This window comes from Odontomachus brunneus, unplaced genomic scaffold (genome assembly GCF_010583005.1).
Source record: "Odontomachus brunneus isolate Ranch 3 - 2012 unplaced genomic scaffold, Obru_v1 Obru_scaffold_031, whole genome shotgun sequence".
Taxonomy (NCBI): domain Eukaryota; kingdom Metazoa; phylum Arthropoda; class Insecta; order Hymenoptera; family Formicidae; genus Odontomachus; species Odontomachus brunneus.
Genome location: NW_022639481.1, coordinates 867,337 through 891,520, shown reverse-complemented (window position 1 = coordinate 891,520; position 24,184 = coordinate 867,337). Strand labels below are relative to the sequence as shown.

Genomic DNA, 24,184 nt, shown 5'->3' with positions numbered 1-24,184 from the left:
CGCGTGCTGTTCACTTTTAATAAATCTTTAAAGGGATTTCTGGTTGTGCAAAAATCGTAATTAAGGGCTTATTTATAAAAGTATTTAATCCGACGTAATTTGGCGAGCCATATGCGGAAATGGTGGTGCAGGACGAGACATTGCGGACACGTATCCTAGCACGTACCCTGGTATGCAAGCTCTATCGCTACACACTCGTGTTCGGTGGTGTGGTCGGAGGATTACCAATGAGGCACGTCGGATTACCGCAGTTAGCGATGTTCGTTAGACCGCCATTTTAATTAAGACTATTATACATCCGGCCGACTGTTTGCATGGCGTCATCGCGAGGCTCGTTACGTGCCCGGCTCGCGAAATCGTTTTTAGCGTCCGCTTCCCGCGATTCGTTTTACAATCATCGCCGATGCGACATTATACCGGCACTAATAGAGTATCGTCCAGCTGCGCGAGTGCACGCGAGATCCGAGGACTCGACGGAGATAGGTCTAATTACTCGTCGTGCTGATTCCAGCCATTGGATCTGCTTTGGAAGAATCTGCAATTCTATGGAATTCATCGTCCATTAGCTTTGTGATTTGAGGATGATACAGCTTATTGGAAGTACCATTGAACGTACGCCGACGATATTGTGCGTTTTATTCTCTTGACAGAGCGAAGATACATCCAAAAATATTACAAGCTGCAACGTTAGTCGGTTTATTTGCTATAATAATTTTTTCAAAAACCAGAATAAGACAATTGGATCAGTTGACTGATGTAAGAGAAGCTTTGATGGTACTTCCGACTTTATGTATCTTACTAATCTTTCGTGTAATTCCCATGAATCATTTTAGAAACAATCAAACAACCAATAACTTTATGCTTTCCTCCGTGTCTCGCGAAAAAGAAAATTACAAATATTGGAGCACGTTTTGAATAGAAAATAGAGACCTTAAGTAATGAGACAAAATTTCGATTTCTTTTACTCATACAGGGGGAGCAAAGTGGTACTGCCCAGAAATGACCAACGAATCACGCACGGAAGGTCAAAGATAGCTTTCTGCATTATTTATCAGTTATTTTCACGTGAAATCTTTGCGCAAGACTTGAGTAAATTGAGTTGTTGAATTTATTAAAGAAACGAAACTGAGGCTTGGTGTCGTTTAATTTTTTAAAAGAATATTTTTTCATATTTCCGCAACTAATAGGAAAGTTCTTTTGTATTTTCAAGAAAAAATTCTTTTTCTAGCCTCTGGAAATGTACAGACGTATGCTCTTCTCCAATTCAGTCCGAGAATACTGCGTGTGTATATTATCTTTCGTAACAGTTGCAAACAGTCATAAAAATGGCCTCTGAGGGGGTGATAGTCACAGCCATATCGGTTTGTAATGCGCGCAGGAATTCTACCAGCGGATCTGGATAACGAGATTTTGCATGGATGGATAAACTGGTGTTTAAACAAATACATCGATCGTACGTTTATTAATTCCACGTAACGTCCTTTCGCAATCATTGCGGCTGTGCTGCACGCACTAATCACGATTGGTTTCGGTTTTCATGGCGGATTGCCGGGGTTGGTAAATAACCGAGCGAACAAATATCTCGACAGAGCATTTGTCAATAACGGCTCCGAAATTAATAGAACGATAATGTAGATTAGATCACGCGTTAGAGATATTAATATATTAACGATCTAACGTAACGTTAAGTCCCTTCATTTTTATCAGATTGCTGGAATTCTGATATTCCTGCGGGGAGACCGATTTTCAGAGATCTGGCGCTCACGTGCTTTCAAAATTCAAATCTGTTTGTTTCCCCAGAGATTTTCCATAATGGAAAGTTTCGAAAATATAATGTTTGGAGATGTAAAGATGAAAAATAATGGACACCGATACGACGCAGCCGTCGAATCGGCACGTTTCGATGGTGCGAAGTGAACGAAGAGGCAGACAGGGCATGATTCCATTTCTTACCATTACAATACGAATAAATGCTCGCAGTGTAACGGCTGGCACGCGATAAGAGAGCATGAATTTAATTAAATAAACGTCTATTTGTTTAGAAAGACGTAATCAGCGATGCTGCTCGATGCGCAATATTACATTGTCGTAACGGGAGAACGTCGCTTCCGCCGCTACTTTTTCCAATGTATTTATTGCGACGACATTTTCTGCAACCTATTTCCGCTCCTTCCCCTTCTCGATATCAGTGTACAATCGATTTCAACGTCTCGTTCTCCGGACGTTTACCTACCTACCTGTCCGTCGTATTTGTTTATTTGCACACTCGAACGGATTGCGATCACTATTGCATCGTCGTATTAATATACGTTCGAGCGATCGATTTATTTAGACGTTGTTTATTTACTCGCATGCGGATATTTATTCAGTCAACTTCGTGTTGGGACAAACGCCGAGTGGCCGAGATCAGTGTTGTTATAACAGGATCGGTTTTAGTTGCAATCATTTCGAGATGTTCCCGGGGTATCATTGATATGACGGGGGTTCCCTAACTTCACAATTTTATGGCTGATTTTCATCATTATACTGTACAGTATCCTCCTATACAGCTACTACCTATCAGAAACTGCCTTCTAAGATATCTTCGTAAATATTGATTTTATAGCAAAATGCTTAAAACAGAGTATTTAATCTTTGTCTAATAAGTAATAGGTAAGTATTAAACGAAAAATAACTTTTCGAGTGAAGACCTACCTGTTACTCTTCCTGTTTCTCTGGGTCTTTTTATTACAAGGTCACGGTCAAGCTGCTACAGTATCGTTGGATACTGCTTTCTATCCTCTACAATTACAGCTGATTAAGAACAGAGCTTTCCGACGACCGAAATGTAGTCCCTTCAAAATTATTTAACCTTTACCTTAAACATTTTCTGCACAATCTATATTTATGAAGATATCTAATTATTTCTAACGATTTATCCTGTATACAGAGAGGACTTCTCAATTGGATTATTATGAAACAGAGATATCTCTTCTTACGCGCCTAAATAATTCCATCAATATTTGTTCTTAAATGTCACTCTTTGACGCGGAGTGTCTGTGAAAGCGGATAAAAATTTATTTCTAAAATATTTGCGTCGTCAAGTGTTCGTCACTTTCCTTGAAACATTTCCAGAGGCGGGCATTTCTCCGGAGGAGTTACTGTTTTTTTGCAGAAACGCTGCTTCAATTTACCGCCTCAATCGTGAATCTCATTTACGGGACTCGGCATCGCGGAAAGCGGCTTACAAAAAATTTAAAGGAGCTTTAGTTTTAAAGCTGACTTCGAGATAATTTGCGTCGCGAACTACACATTAAAGTCCACTTTAAATCTCGACTAACTTGAAATTCCTCGAGCGAAACCGCTTTCGCGTCGCCGTCCGGGAATTATCTCTTGCTTCTTTAAACCGTCACCGTGTTGCGATAGAATAATTAATCGTATGGAATAATTAATGGACTAGCTAATGGCTCGCTTTAATCCCACCAAACTTATGCACTCCAAAATGACGATTAAAAATAATAATTGATTTTGGTAAACAACTTTCTTGGTATCAGCATCTATCTTCTGCTTTGTGAATATGAAAATAGAAATCACGTTTGTTTTTTTATCAGTACTCAATACCTTTGATACCTACGGTATTGCGACAATAAAAATTGAATTTAGAAGTATGACCAAGTTTAGTCCAATTTTGTGGCATTGGAAACCTTAAAAATTATTTTTCGATAAAATTGCGGGTATTTATGAATAGATTAAAAATACATATAAATTTCGATAAAATGTTTGGTATTTATGAATAGATTAAAAATACATATAAATATAAAAATTATGCGCCTCACCATTTGGGAAAAATGGCCGATTTTGTTGAAATAAATGATATTGTTAGAACTCTTACAGGAAAAGAAAATGTTGCAAGAAATGGGAGAGTTTTTATCAATAAAATAATATTTTTATTTGAGGCGATTTTTACGTAGCTTAGAGTAACTTAATCGACGATGCTTTATTTCTATTGTAACTAACAGAATTAATCAATTAAATGAATAAAATTTGGCAATTGTAAACTTAATTGTATGTTTTGCTTTCACACTAATACATTCTACTTGATACAAAAAGCATGATAATGTAATTGTACGTGTCAAAATTTTAGTTCCAAATGCAGAAATAATTTTTTCAGTGTATGATCGGGGATGTCACATGGAAAAGCAATCTAAATCAATCTATCTAGTCTAATTTCGAAACGTACGTCGTTAAATCTTTCTGAGAAACATCATTGTTAATTTTGTTATGGCAATAATCTTGCGACAAAAAACGTCGAGGAATAAACGTTGCTTTATGGAACATTAATGGCTCGTGTTTGACCCAGTGCGATGAAAAATCGCCGGTGTAGCGTACAATGGTGAGAAGCCGCGTGAAAATCTCTAAGACGACATTTTCTCAAGAGCACCGCTCAAAAGCCGCGCCCATTAATCCGCGAGGAGAAACGCGGGGTTTCATTATTTACATCCACAGAACTTCACTTCGCGGTCTTGCTTACACGGTGCGCGCCGTCGCCCGCCATTTAAACTGTCGCCGCGTCCGACGCGGTGATTAACCGAGCGGGTGATCGTAATTAACGGCCCGGCACAGCGCCTACGAAACTTAAGGACCGTGACCGTGCAATCTTCTCGGATCACGAAGCGCACCGCAAGCCGCGCAAGCCCGTCCGTCGCCGGGGCTTATTTCGAGATCCTAGTGAGAGCTTATTTGCGTTCTACGATCCCCTGGACCTTCGTTAGGTCGATTGACCCGTACTTTTTCCCTTTTCTTTCCGTTTGAACCTGCGAATATTTCACTTGCGGGATTGTTTACGTGCCGCGGACCTTCCAATCTCGTTAGGCTAATTGACTTTCGCGCACGAAAGACCAAGGATGTCTAATGACGATCGCGACGCACGCAAATAAAAAAGTCTCTCCTGTGTCTTCTAAAAAGTTCCCCCGACTGTAATACTTCATTTCCCGTCCTTGCCACGAAGAAGACAATAAAATTATATAACTCGAGTATTTCTCCCTTCTTCTTACATACACACACACACACATGCGCGCAGACGGAGATACCCGCGTCTCATTCATCCGTAACATCCCTTCTTTCTATCTCCATGCACTCTACATCTTTCCCTTTGCGCTCGTATTTGCAGATCACGTACGAGCTCTGCTCGGAGGTTTGTTTGACAAGGGTAGCTCGGCTCTGACGATTAATCACTTGCTATTAATTAACCGGGAATCAGACCGTCCCTCGTCCCTACGTGTCGTGCTGCCGCCGTCACCTCCAACCATCTCAACCATCACGTACTCTCACTGAAATTCTCCCTGCGGTTGGTGTGTGCCAGCCGTCGAGATAGTCGCGCGTTTACGCCCAGCCAATAAGGCCTAATGATTGTAAGAATGCGATAAGAGTATCGGAGGAAAATACGAAATGGAATACACAAGAACGCGCGTTAGATAGATAGCATAATAAAATCATTAACATGAAGAATGATTCATCAGACGGTCGGAGTGGAATTAAGGGATAAATGTGATCAGCAAAAGTGAGACGAGTAGTTCTACACTTGTCTATAGGGATACACAAAGAACCAGAGTATTCGCGATTTTCTGCAAAGAGAGAATATAGGTAATCAGATTTCGTGTAATTAGGATGTTATTTTGCGCGAGAGAGGAATTTATTCCTGATATCTGCACGAATTTATATTAAAATTTGCTTCTGACTGTCTATCCGTTACTTTCTTAGCTTGTTTTCAATTAGTCCCATTTGATATTTGATTGATAAACTGTAAGTGGTGAGAATTAGTAAGTCGCATTTAGGACACGCGCTGAGGATACTTTTCCACGATATCCTTAGCGCCACTGCTCGTTCTAGAAGAAGTGCGTTAAGCCAGTGTTAGTTCAGTGTAAAAGAAACTTTATCGTACCTGTCAGCCGCGAGGTAGACGAATGGCGCCCTTAGCACCCTTATCTATCTGCAATTTTTACGCTTAGCTCCTCTTCCCTTCCCTCCGTTTCGTTCTCGCTGTTTTTTTTCCTTCCCGCCCCTTTCCTCCTTTCCCGGGCTTGCATTAATATCCTCCAGGAGAAGCTCCGCTCTAATCCGTCAAATCCGAAAAGCTCCGCGAAATAAATGTCTACAGGGTAATATACACGCGCGATCGATACGCGACAGTGTGGATTCGATTTGAAATTTTTGTCCCGAGGTGATCCTGTAATCGGTATATCATATCGAAAATGGCGAGGCTTTGGATCGTTGGATCTTGCGCTCAGCAATTCGAATGGAGAATATTTGGCGGAGACTTTTTATCGGCTGGAAGCACACACCGTCCTATTTCTCTTTTCTCGTAAACTGTGTTTTCTTTCTCCTTTTTAAGATTTCCTCTGTGTTCGTGCTATAGTACGTGTTCCAATCATATTTCGGAATGCCAGCTATAGATCCTTTAGTCCATGTATTCTTTGGAATATGCATTTCATACAAAAAGTTCGGGCTTTAGTGCACATATGTGTGTGTTACATAATAAAACTACGCTCATAAATATTGGTAACGGCGGCAAAATAAAAGATGAGCGAACGTACCTTTTAATAGTCGGTGTAAAATTGTCGAGAAAACTGTTTTCTCTTAAGTACGCAATGCCAATTACTATATTAAATTAAACTGCAAAGCAAATTTGTCATCAGCTCGAGAGCTTCAGGAATTCTGCTCTCGAGCGAATTAATTTGTTACCAAATTGAATTTTTGGCTCATACAGTTTGTGCAGAGCACAAGCTCGATCTGAATACGAAAAGTTTAACTTGGAAATCAATGGGCCGCAAAATTAAATCGCCCGACGAATTTCGGGCAACTACATAATTTTAAACTCATGAGCTCAGGGGGCCGATAACAATGATTTATTCTATTTGGATGTGCGTGCACTTCTCAATTTTTCGGGATTAGCTTCGTGCCGCGCGATGTAATTTATATTCAGCAGCATTCTGCCGCCCAATACATTTGCAGCATCCCACGACTTATTTGGGCATCCACAGGTTGAAAGTCGTTTCAGCATTCGTCGTGCAGATTAGGTGTGCGCACGTGTGTGGGAAGATCCTTCACAGGCGTGCGTTTATTTATTATTGGTGTAGTGCGCTGTGCGGCCATCAATTCGGATTAGCTCGCAGCTCAACAGGAGTTTTCGAACCACCGTCACTTTTTCTGCACGACACGGGAGATTTATAACTCGGATGTACCATCGGAACTGGATACCGCATTACGTCACGAGAAACGGAGCGCTGCGGCCATTTTTAAGTTGCACGCATTTTTTTTCACTTTTCATCCAGGAGCACTTCTCGTTTGTCAGTTTGTTTTTCCTCTCAAGATTTCAAAAAGAAGAAACCGCACGGGAATGCGTCACTAGCATTATATGACGACACATAGCAAGGCGGATTTTTGACAACCTCGAGACATGTAATTTTACCAACAACCCGACATCCTCTTATTCTAATCGCCTTTGTGAATAGCTGAAGAGGTCAGTGAAGCGGATTGACGACACCATTTGCTGCTAAGTGCTCGATTGTTGCGAGGTGATTCAACATACAACCGCTCTTCTGCGGGAAATCAATTAGTTCCCCAAGTTTTCCGTCGGCGAGTCTGATAAGCGACGACTAATAAGGAATACTTGATGATAAAAGGAGCGCTGTGCATTCATCTCTTAAACTACCTAGATAATTTTTAATTTCCTCCAAGCCACCTCACCTTTTCCCGTCTAGCAATTCAGATCTAATTAGCTGCTACAAAGAATAACACCCGACCATCTTCATTTTTAATTCTTCAATTAACTGCCGCAGAAGGATGCTGTGTTTTTCGTCCCGGCCTGGTATATTTATGGAGATTGCAGGTAAACAGAATTCTTGATCGGAGCTCGAGATGGTGCGTTGCATTGCTTATCAACTTGCAGATACACATTTGCCCGGGGAATACAGCGGCCGCAAAAATCTCATTCGAAAATCGCGCGAGAATAACGTTGATAATGTCATTCAATTTGCGACACATTCAGTACAGTTTTGAGAAGCTTAAAATCGTCAAGTTAAGATGATGAATACGAAACATATGTCTGCTAATCTAATTTTCAAGATTCGAATTCCAAGGAGAGAGAAATTTGTCTTTCCATTGATCAATGTGATTCTTTTTTATCTCAAGCTAAAAAAGGTAGATTACGACAAATTTGAAGCGGACGATGAATAAAATTTCTTTGTGATGATAATGCCCGCAAGAAAAATGGTAATTCACGCTCTTATCTGCAAACGTAAGACTCGCTGAGCAGGATAAATACTGAGATCTGTACAGAAAATTCGAGCATACGTTGTCCGAGATAGGATGTTGGCAGATTTCGATTTCTCTTCTTTTTTTTTTTTCCTTTCAATAAAGGGAAGAACTACCGTGGTTGCGAGAGCGAAAAGCGCCTCGTTCCATTTGCAGATTCGCATTGCTTCCTTTTCTTCATCCTTTTTTCATCCCCAGACCGTCAACTCGGGACTTTCAAGTCTTAGATCTACGGATCCTCCTTTGAATTTTCCAGATTTTCAAGTCGAGCGGTCTTCCCATTATAGCATGGCCTTAAGAAATATATTTTTCCTTCATAGCAACGGCATAAGTTTGTTTTTACACTTTATATTGTGCATTCCGTTTTAATACGAATTCGTTGCTTATAATCTGGACTTTACGCGTGTTTGGGCGATGTCCATCCTTGAAAAGTGAAATAAATCTGCATTAATAATAATGTAATTTCTCTGTCTACTTTTTCCTCTTCAACTTCTATTTTTTTTCTTCTCTACTTCTCCTTCTTTCAGCTCCCCCGGTGGCACACAAATTCTGTTTTTCCCTAACCTTTCCCCCAGTCTCTCTCCCTCTCCTCTCCTCTCCCTTCACGATGTCCGGTGACAAACGGTCGCCTTTCCACGGCAGCCGGAAGAAAAGCCGTTTCAAAGAGCAGGGAAAACGAACGTCGAGAAAAAACGCGGCGGACATTCCGCAGGAAGAAATATTTTCCAACGTTCGTAACTCATCGAATCTTCCGCGTCGCAGGACTCCCACTGCAAGGAAAATCCACTAGCGGCAAATTGACTTTTAATTTATTTACACGTTTATCATCTATTGCTCTCTCTTATTTCGTTTATTTCGCCGATTCTGAAAGCAGATTAAGCGTATCGTTTATCAGTGTTGTTCGAATAAGATCTATCTGTATGCAATCTCTCAATACCTAAAAGCAATTAATACGTATGCAAAGGAGTCGAAATTTTGATTCTACTTTCAGCCTTACTATTCCGTTCAATATTTATTTTAGTACTATGAAACCCACATCCACCTCTTTTGATTCTATTGAACCTATCCGAATCGAAATTTTGATCCTACTTTTAGCCTGTCTATTTTATCTATTTTGATATTCTGGATTTATAATACAATCTATTTTATGCTAAAGAAAGTGAAAAGGGAAATTTTTTACATCATCAGAGTCAAAGTAACAGTAAAAATTGTATTAGAATTTATATTAGAACTAAATCTACCTTGCTAACTTAGTTCCTATTGCGTTGTAGAATTCAAGGTTTAATATAGGGCCAAAATTTCGACTCAGGCAGTGTGTGAGTGACAAATCAGTTCATTATTTTCCTAGCGTTTGTCAAAAATCATAAATCTCGAGACTTTAAATCGTGCATTTTTCTCAGGATCTCCGGCCGTTTCTGAACACTTCGCCGTGCTTTTTGCATTTCTAGGATTCATAATTATCTGTATTGGTAAAATTAAGGGCCATAAAGAGATAGGGTTGATCAGGTGAATAAGGGCTAGATAAGGGCAGCTGCCAGAGGAACCGGGGAGGGGAAGAGGGAGAGGGTACAACGGGATATGAAAGATGGGGTCCCGATAATCGGACGGTGAACCGGATCAATTAAATCCTACGGGACAGACATTAATTATCGGAGGTGTCGTCGACAGTTTCCGATCGCGCGTGCAATCGAAGTACGATATTCGGAACGAGTTCAGGATTTTGCTCGCGGCGCATCGTCCCGCCACCCCCAACCCTTGCTCGTCTCTTTACTCTACTCAACCCCAAGTTTCCCAGTTGCTCTTTCGACCTCGTCCAGGTTATCTAGAACGCTTACTTATATCGATTTCAGCTTGCATCGCGAATAAATTGCAATAATAACCAAACGCGACGCTTCTGATCGAATATTCGTAGGCCGATACTCATAATCAGATTTTATGTTTAAGATCGTCATCTTCAGATGTTGTACAGATCATTTCATTGCTACGGAGTATCTGAAGACGATCTTAATTATAAGATCCGAATACCGGCCGTAGTGATCTCAGTAATGGGAGATGGAGCGACATTAACGTCAGTTTGTTCATCGATCGAATGTCAATGACTATAACTCAATTAATTCCAGGTTGTTGAAATGCTGCTCCAAGCGTATATTAGGTGTATTGATAATTGGGCAAAATATATAAGCCGAAACTCTCTGCGACGAATCGAATAGTCGATTGTAATGTGACTCAATTTTGCGCGACGCAACTTGGCGTCTTGCTGTTGCGCATTTTCAGCTGTTGGCGTTCGCGTCCTCTTACGATCTTGATCCGCGCAATCGCGCGAAGAAATTGCGAATATAATCCGCGATGGCGGTAAATATCGAGGATGTTGCGCGAACGTCGATGGCGCATATTGAATTATTGATAATTCGTGCAGTGAATCTCTCGATGTCGGTGATCGGCAAATATAGCTGCTGTGACTGAACCTGAATGAAACCTAATGGGATCGCGCCGAAAGTCGATACTCATCATCGTGACGAGATCTCGCGTCTTAATCGGATTTTATCGCAGCTTTCCCGCGATTTAACGCGAATATTCCGCGCTATTTCTGTCGCAAACCATCGTTTATTTTTTTTTTTTCAAGGTGAACGACTGGTCATATATATGACACAGTCATAGATTGTTCGATGCTGCGAAAGCAAGTGGAGATTTTTTTTAGTTTAAGCAGTAAATATTATAATAATTAATTTTCACAGTCTGCAAAAATGTGACAGTGGTTTATAATATATTAATTTTAATATTAATATAGATCATTTAAATTTAATTTAATTGAAGTAATCGCGCCAGAGAATAATCAGACTTAGCTGTAATTTTTTATCCACTTTAAAAGATTCATTTATTTAGTTACAATAAATTCAAATTGAAATAAACGGGTTCAGTATGATTTTGTAGATGTAATGCAGATTATTTACTAAACTCAAAAAAATTAGCGAGATGTAAATAAAACTACAGTTTAAGAAATGAAGATTGGAAAATCTTTAAGAGGATGCGCGCGTGAAAACGCGTATTAAACTTATTTCACATTAAATTTATTTTATATTAAAGAATGAAGAACTTCAGAAAATTAAGCGTCTAAAATTCAAATAAATAAGAAAATTTTAGTATGTATGTGTGTGTGTGTGTTCGCTTAATTTTTAGTAAAGCTTAAATCATGTGAAATCCAAATTTACCCATTAATATATTTTATACGTCTTATGCATTAACATCGAAATTGCGAAAGTAGCGGAGAAAGTCGCTGAAGAATATCTACGTCTAAATTTATCGAGCCGTACGCGAAAATGTCGTGTGTGTTTTCACCTTTGATTATATATTTAAAATGCTATAAAATTTGTTGCAGACCGTGTACGCAGAAACAATTACTGTTTTATATATGTGCGACAAGAATGTCCTTTGTAAATACACAGGGAAATAAAACGCACAGAGCGGATGTTGCGCGTTGCGTACATGCCGGAAGTGTCTCGTTGCATTACTTTATATCGTGTTAAACACTCCTCGCGCGCCGTTGTGTTGCGAATTAACGTCGGCTATATTTTTAACGACGAGCGCGGCGTTTTTGAGCGGCTTAAATATGGTGTCAGGCAATCACGCTGTTTGAATGATCGGTGATCCAACTAAGCCTCGTTTAAATTTTAAGTGAAAAAGACCAGGCGGGACGGGCATCGATCGTTCGTGGCAGCTTACGAGCCCGCGCCTCTGTTTTTATCGTGTCGGATATACATACAACGTCCCGGGCATCATTTCTCTCTCTTTTTCTTTCCGTCTTTCTCTCATTCTTCTTTCCCTTCTTCTTCCCTCTCTCTCTCTCTCTCTCTCTTTCTCTTTCAAAGGAACGAACGAATGAACGAAGCTATCGGAGCCAACTAAGAATACACAGATTCAATGCTGTTCTTCGATATTAATATCAACTGGAAATGATCAGTGAAATCCCCGGAAATGATTAGTCTTGATTTCATCGGTCGTTAGAGGAAATTGAAGAGTTCCAACATTACAAATTCACATCATGATCCCATTTACTCGGTTCGAGGTAAACTTGCTTGTTATGCTTGTATACTTGCTTGGCCAATAGTAATTCTATGCTCTTCACACTACTAACTAAACTTGGACATACTACGTTTAGTCAATACCGAGGCAATATAGACAGCACTATGCTATTCACAATTGAGGCAAACTTGCTTGTAATGCTAACCAATACTAGGTCAACATTCGCGTTCGCCAGGCGAACTTGATTCTTGTTCAACAGATCTAGCCGCTTGTTTTATCTCCATTCCAGGAGCTTCGTGTATTCAACGAAGCTGTAGAATTGCGTCGCGCGCGCAGTGCAATCGGCCAATCTTACGGACGGACGGTCTTTAAGGATATATTTCAATTAATTGGATCATCTGACATGCAATGATATAAAATTATTTTCGCGCGAGTCGGAAAACACTGTCGACTGCGCGTTTCGCCGAAACGGAAAGGAATTCCTCCCAAGCTACACGTTGTCGCTATCAACCTTTACCTTTACCGTCGTCAAACATTCAGGCATCGTTCTCCCGAAGTTTCCTTCCAAAGGAAAAAGAAGCTGCGGGACGCGTGAAGAGAGCGGAACGCGTCGGGAGGCTCTATTTCCGGTCGGGAAGGGGGGAGGGTCCGTATCGGGCCCCAACGCGAGAGCGCGAAATGGCCGACTTAAGGAAGTTTTACTGCGAGACAAACCGGAAGTGATTCGGCTACCCCGAGGGAAACTTTCCTTCCTTCCTGCGGGCTTTTTCGCCGGATTACGGCCGCCGACGAACATCCATTCTCGTTTAACGCCTTTATTTACCGTTTGCGGCTGTCTCTCTGGCTTCCTCCCGCTTATCGGAATTTTCTACGTCGCGCTTTTTGCTCTTGCTTTATTCTTTCGCTACCTTGGCCGCAGGCGCTAACGATAAGGGCCGATGAATATCTGTTGCAGCGCTGAATTACTTCGGAATTCAGCGATGCAGGCGGACGTTGTGCACGACCCTTTCGATGTTCTTCGCCCGGTACTCTTGCCGATGCGTGCGCACGGGGTGGCGCAAGTATGTCCCCTTGAGCACACACAGGAAAACGTAAGCAGTAAAATTGAGGTAGCGAGTAAACTGACCGATGATGGTTCAAAAATAATTGATTATAATTGATCAATTTCCTTACCGCTTAAGTTTTTCTGTGGGCCCCTTACTGCGAAGACGCAATGCAAATTCGCGGACTCTCGGGCGAGGATTCATTGGCTGGTTTTTTTGCAGCGGGGCGCTGCAAGAAAACTTTGACGAGACAGGTGTCCCCCAGTTTGTTCGCCGCGTCTCGAATTGCATTTCCCATCCAATTGCGCAGCGGGGGTGGCCATTAGTACCGGTGCGAAAGAGGCCCGGGGCGACTGTCGAATGACACCGGGAGCAGGTATTTTTTCGAGTCCAAGTGTGCCATTTTTTGCGTCCGCTCTGTCCTCTATTGCATAGGGTGTTCTTTCTATCACTCTTTGTTTTTTTTCGGCTCGCCAGTGTCCCTCGGAAAAATCTATAAATCTAGCGCGCGGGCTCGCGAATGTCAGGACCATTCGTCAGCGGGCAGATTGGTGGGTGGGGGATGGATTCGAGGAGGTCAGAGGGAGGTGGGGGGTGCATACGCGGCCCTACCCGTGTCAGGTGAACGCTGCAGCTTCGTCCCACATGCAATAAAGCCGCGACGATTTTACGAGCGAGGCGAGCCGGATGACGAGGTAATTTACCTCCCCGTTGGGAGAGGGATGAAGAGACGACGGGGATGAATCCATGCCGTGACTCGCTACAAGGCGCTTCGATCGCCCCGATAAAGGTCGCCGCTTTTTACCCGACACCCCGGCTGGGCGGCGATGCTGTGCGCAATTTTTCGTTTCGGTCTTCGCGGAATCTTCAATCTTCGTTCCTGAAACTCGCGTCGATCTCGATCGGCTCGCGTCGTGAATAGCGCAGCCGGCGAGAAGAACTGCATAAATACGTTCAGATTTAAATGTTGTAACGTGAATCGCGGTACGTTGACAATCCAATACACACACGCGCGCGCGCGCGCGTGCATTCAATCCAAGTGAAAATCCAACGACTCTCATGCGACTACGTATTCAATCGAATTTCAGGCTGGTCTCCTCCCCGACGCGGCAGAACGAAGCGGCGAGCAGCAGTAGCGGCTCGACTCAGCACGGGGCGACGTTCGCGGTTCGGGTCGGCACCATCGACGGGGTGATCACGCATCACTTGCGGGCCGAAACACGAAGAGATTTGGCGGCCTGGGCGCGGGCGATCGTCCAGGGGTGTCACGCGGCCGCTCATTCTCTGCGTGAATACACTGTCCGTAAGTATCCTCAGCTGCTAATTGCAGCTGGCCACCTCGCGCGGAAAGGGTCGGGCTTTGGTCAGCGAGGTCGTCAAGCGTTAATTCCTCTCCCTAATTTAATGGCAGGGGAGAAAATCAGTTGCACGGGGGTGCGTCGGTAGTGAATCACGGAGAAAGAATGTGAAAGAACGGGTTTGTCGCATCGGGCAATGTTCTGGCAGCTCGAGGGAGATAAAAATTCCGAAGTACATCGCGCCACTTGGTTTTCACGCCGAATGTGAATGTCGCTTCTCATATAAACAATAGTGTCGTCTGAGACACCAACGGTCGGTAGCAGTGTTGTCGATATAAACAGGGTAGTTTCTGTACTCGATTATTCACCTGGCATTACTGATATTTACGGGTTTCGTACGGATACTTGGAATTACAAATTGTATTGTTCGTACTGGCAGGATAATATCCATTTCCCATCTTATGTTATTCATCTTAGCAGCTAATCTCCTATCAGCCGATTTTGCTATTTATCTTTTTGAAATACTATATATATGCTAATACTATACATAAATATTATACATGCTAATGCATCCAAAAACTCGACTCTCTATTCTTAGTCAATGGTATAAATAATTAAAGATTTAAGTTTCTAACTGATTATCTTCTATAAAATCACATTTTATTTCGGAGTTTTTATTTTATTAGAGAAAAGCTGCCAATTAACATTCCTTATAATTTAATGAAGCTAGAGGGAAATGCACAAAAAGTGAAATACTTCAGAAATTAATGGTGTGCCCAGGTTCTTTCTGTTCATCGTATAGCGGGGTATCGAGAGAGACGGACGATAATCGACATCTATGCTGCCACCGTTCTCGTTCTCTACCGCTCGGTTCGATGAATTTTAATTTCTTTTCAGCGACGACAAACGGCAATAATAAATCGAGATGAATGCTTCGCCCGTTTCATACGCGTCTTTTTGCTCGCGTCTCGCATCGAACTCATCGATGATAAAGAATCGTGGATACCGATGCGGCAGGAACGCGTGACGAGGAAAGAAACACATATACAGGCTGACTCATAAAAAGATAGTCGTTGCAGGAAATTGAATTGAAGCAATACGGTTTTATATATTTAATATATAGTAAAAGCATACATTATATATGGTATCTGAAAAGAGAGAAATTGTATGCATACTCAGATTTTATTAATTTTTATTCAAATCTGACCTAACTGCGGCGAGACGTACATAGTCGTGGTATTCACCACTTAATCTTATTCATCATAACGAATGTATAAAACAAAAAATATATAAAGTGTATAAATGTATATACATACATACATATATACATGTAAATATAAGTAAATAGTAAATATAAGTAAATTTATGTTCGCATATAAAAATATGCAGATCGATTGAGTTCTGTTGGGTTTGATTAAATAACATTTTATTTCTTTTTTAATAGCTGTTTTAATTTTGCGATACCTCGTGTGTTCCAGGTTGCACGTGGCAGGGCAAGTCCTGTCAGCTGGTTGTCAACCATGAGGAAGGCTTCGCGCTTTACACCGCCGGAACGCGGGGCACTGCTGGGAATGGCGTGAGTCCTGGATCGCCGCCCACGCCACTCTGGAGAAGATCCTTCGACAAATTGAAAATGTCCTCAGACGACGGCGCTCGTCTTCTGTGGCTCGATTTTGGAGGCGAAGACGGCGAAATTGTGAGTACTTACTACTACTATAGACATGCGGATGTAAGCACGCGGGAATCAAACAAATCGATTGTAATGTCTCAGGGAATAAAACATTGGAGTCGTAAATTTTTGGTTCACTGAGAGAAAAAAAAGATTGATCCGATTAAAATTATGGTTATTTCTGACTCCACGACCATATTTTTTTATTGTTCTAACATGAAAATAGTAGTAACATACATATAAGAGATTATTAGAGCACTAACATTATAGTAGAATTTACTTTAAAAAATGGTGTTTTTGATTACAATTTATAATAATTATTTCTCTATGTGTACAATTACAAATATCAAACATTTTTTTCTCAGTATAAAAATTATTTTTATTAATTAATTTTGTCTGTGTTATGTTATATTTATCTTATCTTTGAATTAGATAAAATATTTGACAAAATATTAGATTAAATTAGTATTGTTAATATGAAGCGAATAGCTTCTATACTCGGTTATTTGCTATCTACTCATCTCCGAATATTACTTGAATGTTCGAATACCTCAAGTGAACAAATATTCGAGTATCCGAAATAAGAAGTCCTTCGTAATAACTAGATAAATACCAACCAGCCATCGGTTATTTATTTTTGTATCAGCTAATCAGTTTTTCTACAATATTATATTTTCTACAATATTAGATATATCAATTATGATGTCGAATACTTGGAAAATTTTCACAATAGTCAAATATTCGGATATCGACACGACTAGTTTAAATAATTATTTTCTCTTAAATTTCGGATTTCTCTTAAAATTCGGGTATCGACACGACTAGTTTAAACAATTATTTTCTCTTAAATTTTCCTACCAGAGATCCCACAGGATTCAATAGGATCGTTTCAATTCTTTCGTATTAATTTTTGCATCAGGATATGCAAACGATTGATTGTAGTTGGCACGAAACATTTTGCTTATTCTTAAAATGCACAAATTCTTGGAAATTTCAAAACTCTCGTGCGTCGTTAGTTACCCCGTTGAGAAGTAAGACGGCTTGATTAATACTGTTGTAGGAGCTCGACCTAGAGAGCTGTCCGAAACCGATCGTGTTCGTCTTGCACAACTTCCTCTCGGCGAAAATTCATCGGCTCGGTCTGAGTGCATAGGGGCACGAGGGGGCCCTGATAGAGGCCCCCGATCTTCCTCCTCACACTACCAGGTCCGTTACCAGCGTCTTTCTTCACTGAACCAGAAAGAATTGCGACGCGAAAGAGAAAGGGGGGCTTTTCTCTTCGATGATTCGACGGTAAGGAGACTCGATGAGACACGAAATGTCCTGGTGGGTAATGGGTACAGGGACTATACCTTTGTTAAGCATATTCCGCGTCGTGTGCATCCTCTTCTGGTTCTGGAGCTTTGGAAGTCGAGGAGGGAAGAGGCTTGGAGCGAGAGAGGGTAAATAGTAAGATAAGTTTGGAAACGACTGGTAGGATAAAGAATCCGTGGGTAACGGTCCGAGGATTCCGTAATTGGAAGACTCTATGATATGAGAAATGGATCTAAAAATCCCGATCTAAGCGTTTCCCAAGTACATGGATATTCCAAAGGCTGAAAAAGTAAGATTCCAAGTATCAAATATTTAAGGTTTAAGAGTCCATCGATCTAGATTCCTAGTATTTGCGAGTGTAAGATCTCTCAAGATCCAGAGAGTCGCTGAGAGAGAACAGCGTTAAAAGAAAAGAGGAAAAGAAGGGAAAAACATCCCCTAGGAAACGGAGGTTTTAGAATCCTCAAGAATCATATCCCACTTTACGAGTTATTCCGTTGATCCGCGTGCTCTAGCATTTAATGTGTCAGGTATTCTCCAGAGCCCCCCTCCCTCTCTCCCCCCTCGAAATGTTTATAATTCCGACAAATTTCCGAAGTGACGGGATCCAGTATCTAAAGCTCCAAAAGTGTCTGAAGTTCAAAAGTCTCAACGGCCTAGTTTTCCCTACTAAGGATCCGAAGTTCCAAATCGCACATACCCTAGAATTCTCGGACTCGGTCCAAGGAACCCAGTATCTCTCAGCCAGGGAGATACAAGCGGGATAAAGGAAAGGTTGTATAAGTCTGAGCTTGATGGTGCATGTTGGTGAGGATCTTCGGGTGAAGCTCGATCGCGATAAATCGTGTCCGTCGACCCGAGACGGTCGTTAAAAATCGGGTGGCAGTCCCTTTTCTCGCTTTTCCCCGTAACGATAATCGATACGAAGCCATCCACGAGACGATATATCGAAGAAAGTACGACGTGCGACAAGGATAAAGAGGCGGAGAGACGAAGAGGAACACCCACGCCGCTAATCAACGCGCCTAAGTAACTAATTAATTAACTACTTACCTAACCCTAAGTCTAATTGCGAGGAACTGACTCGGCAGATTATCGATAAATATTCAGATACAGTGTCGGGTGTGTCGAGTTGCGATTACTGTAATGAGCATGTAAATCAGATGAGCATGATGGTTTAAGCGATCGTTTAAACGACGACATGTCGACTCTCAAATGTAATTTGAGTAATTTGGATTTCGGGAAATATAATGACGCAGTGTGCAATCGAGTTTGATGATCGTTAATTAAAAAAAAAAAAATGTTTCCAATTATCGTGGAGAAAAAAAACATTTGATTAAATTAAACGTTCACTCTCCGATTTCATGAGATATTATTTGTTTAATAAAATTTGCGAAACAAATATTTTATTGCAAACAATAATACCTAGCCAGCGGCTTCGATTTCATTGAATACAAATATTTAGATTTAATTTTATTTTAATGGATTTAATTAAGCTTTAATTAAATTACGATATTTTAGTAGATGATTTACATGCCATTCCCGCTTTTGTCAATTTGTGCTTTACTATCTTCATTAATGTTTTATTTGGTAACAAATGGAAATAGGCCACTGATGAAATCCCTTTCAGCTTGACGAACTTCAAATATTGACACTTAGTCAATTTTAATATAAATCACCCGTTATTTCGGCCGGGGCGTTTCAAATCGCTTTCGAACTCTCTTCTATAGTCTTTATTTTGGCGCAGCATTTTTGGAAGATTTCACGAAATGATTAGAAAATCCCTCGCAACAATAAAATCCAAGAGTTTGTATTTGTCGTTTAAACATCGCGCCAACTCTGCGCGCATGATCGAGGCGTTTAAGTGAAGAGCGTACTTGTTACGAAAGTAGAAGCTAATCACGATATAAGACCTGTGTTTCCACCGTGCGTTTAGCGTTTGACGTGTGACATCCAGTCCTGAGGTCTAGCTCTTGTCAAGATATCACGTTGTGTGCATTCGACGTGAACTTAGAGACACCAATCGTATAATCACACTTAATATTATATAATACTATATTACGACAAAATTGACTATATCCACGATAGAATCCACTATAGAACGTCACAATGTCGTAATATTTGAAAGTAATATCCCAGGAAACGTGCGGCAACATTTAATGCCACATTTGTGTCGATGTAATGCGGTAATACGGGACTTCGGCGTTAATTGCACGGTGAAAACGCGGCCATTATTATCTAACAATGAGCCGCCCGTTGGCATTCGACCTGCCAGTTCCCTCGAAGACTTGAAGAGCTCACACGTTCTTTTAAACACACAGAGCGGATTATTTCGCACATTCTTTCGATTTTACAATTGAATTTACCGTAGAGCAAACAGAGGAAGAAACATATCATTAAGGTAACTCCACCTTGAGAGAGAATCATATCACACGGACAATGGATCCCTTCGTACAATTAAGTCACCATCAAGATTGTTTTCGATATCTTGATTAATTGCTGAGATATAGATTTGTAAAGGGTCATGTGTGACTCACCGCTGCGAATTACAGAATACAGATACCGCAATAACGCATTATATTATGTGTTGCACAACGTAATTGTTAGGCATTTATTTTAAAACACATATACACGAAACGCACACGAAATATCAATCAATGTGTGATATTAACGGTTCCTGTAACATTGACGTCAAAACGACTGATACACGCAAAGATGTCACTGCGAAGGAATACAATCATTTTCTTCTGATAATTGGCGAACGCGCAAATGATTGTTTCGCTATCAGAAGCTGGTATACTCGGCGACGCGTATACTTAAATTAACTTTTCGTTATTGCACCTCGACATCGAAAAATAAGGGAATCAAAACGGGCACGCGCAGAGCTTTGACGAATCGCAATCGACGCGGCCACAGCTTGTCTCATTTTTAGGTACATTCAGAGAAATAAGAATTTACACTTAGGCAATTGTGCGCAGAGAGAATAGTCGAGAGCATCGTAGAAACGATTCCTGAATTGACTGCTGGCTTCGTATACGGCGGAGAATGTCACGTACTTAAATTTTACACAGGGATTTCTGGTCACCTTCGTTGTTGTTTTTTCGAAAAACTCGTGCGCGCGTCGCACAGCACCAAAGTCCGCGGAGTTGGGAACACCTGGAAAGGACTTAAGGAGTTTACTCCCTTGATCTTCTGGCGGGAACTTTCCGCGAGATAACGTGTTTCGTTTCGGTAAGGCGATATTTATGTCACTCCCCCTCCTATCCACAGTCAAAGCGCCTCGAGTGAGTATACGGAAGTTGGAATATCCTGCGCGTTTCTCGGCCAAAATACCTTCTCGGAATTGTACTCGAGAGCCGCGAGGCGATCGCCATCGATCTCAGCCAGACAAAATGGAAATATCCTCCTTGCGACCGTTCCTAGAGGCGAGGCGAGGCGAGGCGAGGCGAGACGGTGCGAGAAGCAAGGCTGACTTACGTTCAGGATCCTTCGTCTTCATGTCCTCGCGTTAAAAGAGGATTCCAGCGTTCTTGAATTCCTGAGTTCGGCACTGTTAAGATCCGTAAAACTCCTGTCTGGCAATGCGCCTTCATCTTTCCTTCTATTGCTGAAGTGACGGCTATTGACGTCGCTTACGCGAAGATATATAAAAATGACGATTGATACAACAATGCGCGGCGAAATCGAAGTGAAAAATGACTGCGTTAGTTTACGTAAAAAAGAGCGAGTAATTGTTTACCCTTCCCTTACTCCTCTCTCTCCCAAGAGTATAAAATGGTGAAGTTTATTGTACAGAATCGAGGGAACCAAGTGTTTGTCGATGTTAATCCTAGAAAAAACGATACATTTTTGCACGATCAAAAAAAAATTGCCCAAACGGTTGTTGCACGAAATTCCTCAAACATTTTGATTTTATGGCCGTATGAATTATGGTACTATGATTCATACGTTCGCGATAAATTTGCACAACAGTCGTTGCCGGGCAAACTTTTAGGTGGTGTACGGTTCGCCAAAAATATCGTTCTGAACCACTGGTTCGGCGTTGCTTATAACTTTAGGCAAAACTTCATCAGAGGAGCGGAACGCGTGAAGTAAAAGCAGGTTCCTTCATAAATCAATGGGCGGCCATTCTAGCTGTTTTATACGATTCGTATCCTTTAAACTTAAGATAGCGAGGAGCGTCGATGTGTGCAGCCTGATTTCTTTGTTTCCCAGAATTGCATGTTAAAATTGATTGTGCGTGTCTTCATGTTGAAGGTGAGAAATGTAAGATCTAAAAGATCATAGGGGGAGAAGAAGAAGATAAAGTTCCATGATTCTCGTTCTCGAGGAGAACCATGATTTCTACTCAAAAAATAAAAATAAAATAAAGACTGTCGGAGGATGTAATAATCAAAGAATCCATGACTTCAAAATCATCAAATTCACTTCTAATTTTTTAATTATGTGTTTAAGCAAGCTTAATTTTAACTGCGACTTATTTTTAACTTATTGAAAATAAATTTTAAGGCAGAATTCAATACAAATTATGGTGTCTAGAAATTAAGGAATTCAGCAATTTTGTGTGTATTTAGATGAAATATAAATTCTAGAGTTTACAAATGTGTGTGGGTGCAGGGATTTATATAAAGATCTAGTTTTTCCAAAGTTTTAAGATGTCCCATAAAATTTGAAAAATCCCTAAAACCTAATCCAAAAGATTTTGACGACCCGTGCTCGTGACCTTTGCGAGTTCGTATTTGAGAATTTCTTTAATTTTAAACAGCAAAGTCGTTGACTCGAAAATTAAATGTGTACTAGCAATTAGCACTATTGTCGCAGTTCCCAAATTATCCAGAAACGACGAAATCAGGCGTTGAAGGAATTATCCTTGACACAAAGTTACGGAAGAATGTAAGAATGGATTTTCTTCACAGACTTTTATAGCATATTGAAGTATATTAACATACTATACTTCACCAGACTATATCAATGTAAGTAATCACTAAGCCGTTGCTTTCATCTGCATAATTTGTTGCAAAACAAACCATTTTGTATCACCGACGAAATAACAATAAAAGCCATTTCTCTATACGCAGAGATTCGTTCGTAGCGTTTCTACATCTTGGAATATCATATGAAATCATACATTCCTGAATTCGTTTTCTTCTCAATATTTGTTATATAAACACTTTCTTTTGACTACTGTAATAATAATAAAACGATAATATTAATATTAATAATGATAATATTAATAATAATGATAACAATAATAATATTTTTACTACTGGTAAATTCTTGTATCACAAATTCGACTAATATGGCGGTCTGGTGTGTGTTATAGAGGCCTGTGATTTTCTTTCTCTGTATAAATTCGAGTGTCTCCCATCGAGATTGTTGAGTGTTGTCTAGGGTGGACGTACAATAATAAGATTTAGACATTAAGTAGACATATCAACGAAGCCATGTATCATTGATTGTCTCCATTTGTCATTTTCCGGCCGCTTCTTGCGCTTCTCGAGCTGAAACGGCGCAGTCTTTTAGCGCCTCGTAATTCGCCCACGCGGGCTCGTTTCTGTATATAGATTATTTAACGCGGTCGCCGCCATGACGATTACTGACAATCGCTCGTTTATTGTGTCTGTCAAAGATTCTCGACAACTTTACACTACGCTAATCCGTGATTCTCTAAGGCTAGAGGGTTAGGTTAGGTTGAAAACGATTAGGACTTGATGATTCGTTTGCTTAAACTTCCATTCGTCTGTGTATAGTATTAGATAAATTGTGTAAATATATTAATGAATATTTTATATATACATATATGTATAAGTTATGCGCTAGAGTGATGCAGTCTAATATTTGGCATTGGGAAGAATGGCGGCGAAAGTGTTGATGATGATGACGGCAAAAATGACTTCGCGTCCGTTTCGGGTCGGTGGAGCGTAATTCGCAGAAGCATGCGACTGTTAACGAGTTATTAATACGATCATCAGTAACGAAACTAAGTTGAACATTGAAGATTTTGTTGGCGGATTCGTTCGCGCGTGAAATGTGTATTTTTCTAATGATTTAGGGCGAGTCATTACCAAGATGCGTGATGAGTTTACTTTTGCTTTACTTCCTTTAAGTTTAGAGTCAGTTTATGTATCGATGAGTTACCAAATAAAAGAGAGCGGTTAGAACAACGAACGGTTGGTTGTCTTTCATCCAATTTCATCAAGTTCTTCCATTACATCGGAGTTTGTTCGTTGTGTTTTCGAATTATTAGTTATATAAATCCTCCAGGGGGTTTACGATATAAATTATCTTTTCTTGTCTCATAGTAAGATATTTTATTTCTAATAAATTGTGTACAGATAAATAACTTCTTATTTTCTATCACAGAAAGATGATCTTGTTTGACATTAAGAATTTTATAGTTTCAATGTTATTTAATTTTTTTCAAAGTTATTTTGTTTAAATATTTCCCGTAATTGTATATTTTTCCATTGTTACATGGAATTTTGTACATCTGTATATGTATATTCACGACGGAGAAGAATCGGGAAATTTTGGAAGCTTATGTAAAG

General features: G+C 40.5%; 1 protein-coding gene across 3 annotated transcripts in view; it reads left to right on the top strand.

The window, feature by feature from the left end:
* The window catches only part of LOC116843307 (beta-1-syntrophin), a 277,140-nt gene extending 253,248 nt beyond the window's left edge, over window positions 1-23,892 (top strand). The window contains exons 6-8 of one of the 3 annotated variants that reach the window (XM_032813643.1): window positions 14,444-14,658; window positions 16,132-16,349; window positions 17,383-23,892. In XM_032813643.1, the coding sequence (XP_032669534.1) occupies window positions 14,444-14,658; window positions 16,132-16,349; window positions 17,383-17,475 (526 nt within the window). In that variant the 3' untranslated portion in view covers window positions 17,476-23,892. Of the gene's footprint in view, window positions 1-14,443; window positions 14,659-16,131; window positions 16,560-17,382 lie in introns of those variants that run through there. The other 2 variants (XM_032813642.1, XM_032813641.1) reach the window with 2 other exon arrangements.
* The last annotated feature ends 292 nt before the right edge of the window (window positions 23,893-24,184 follow it).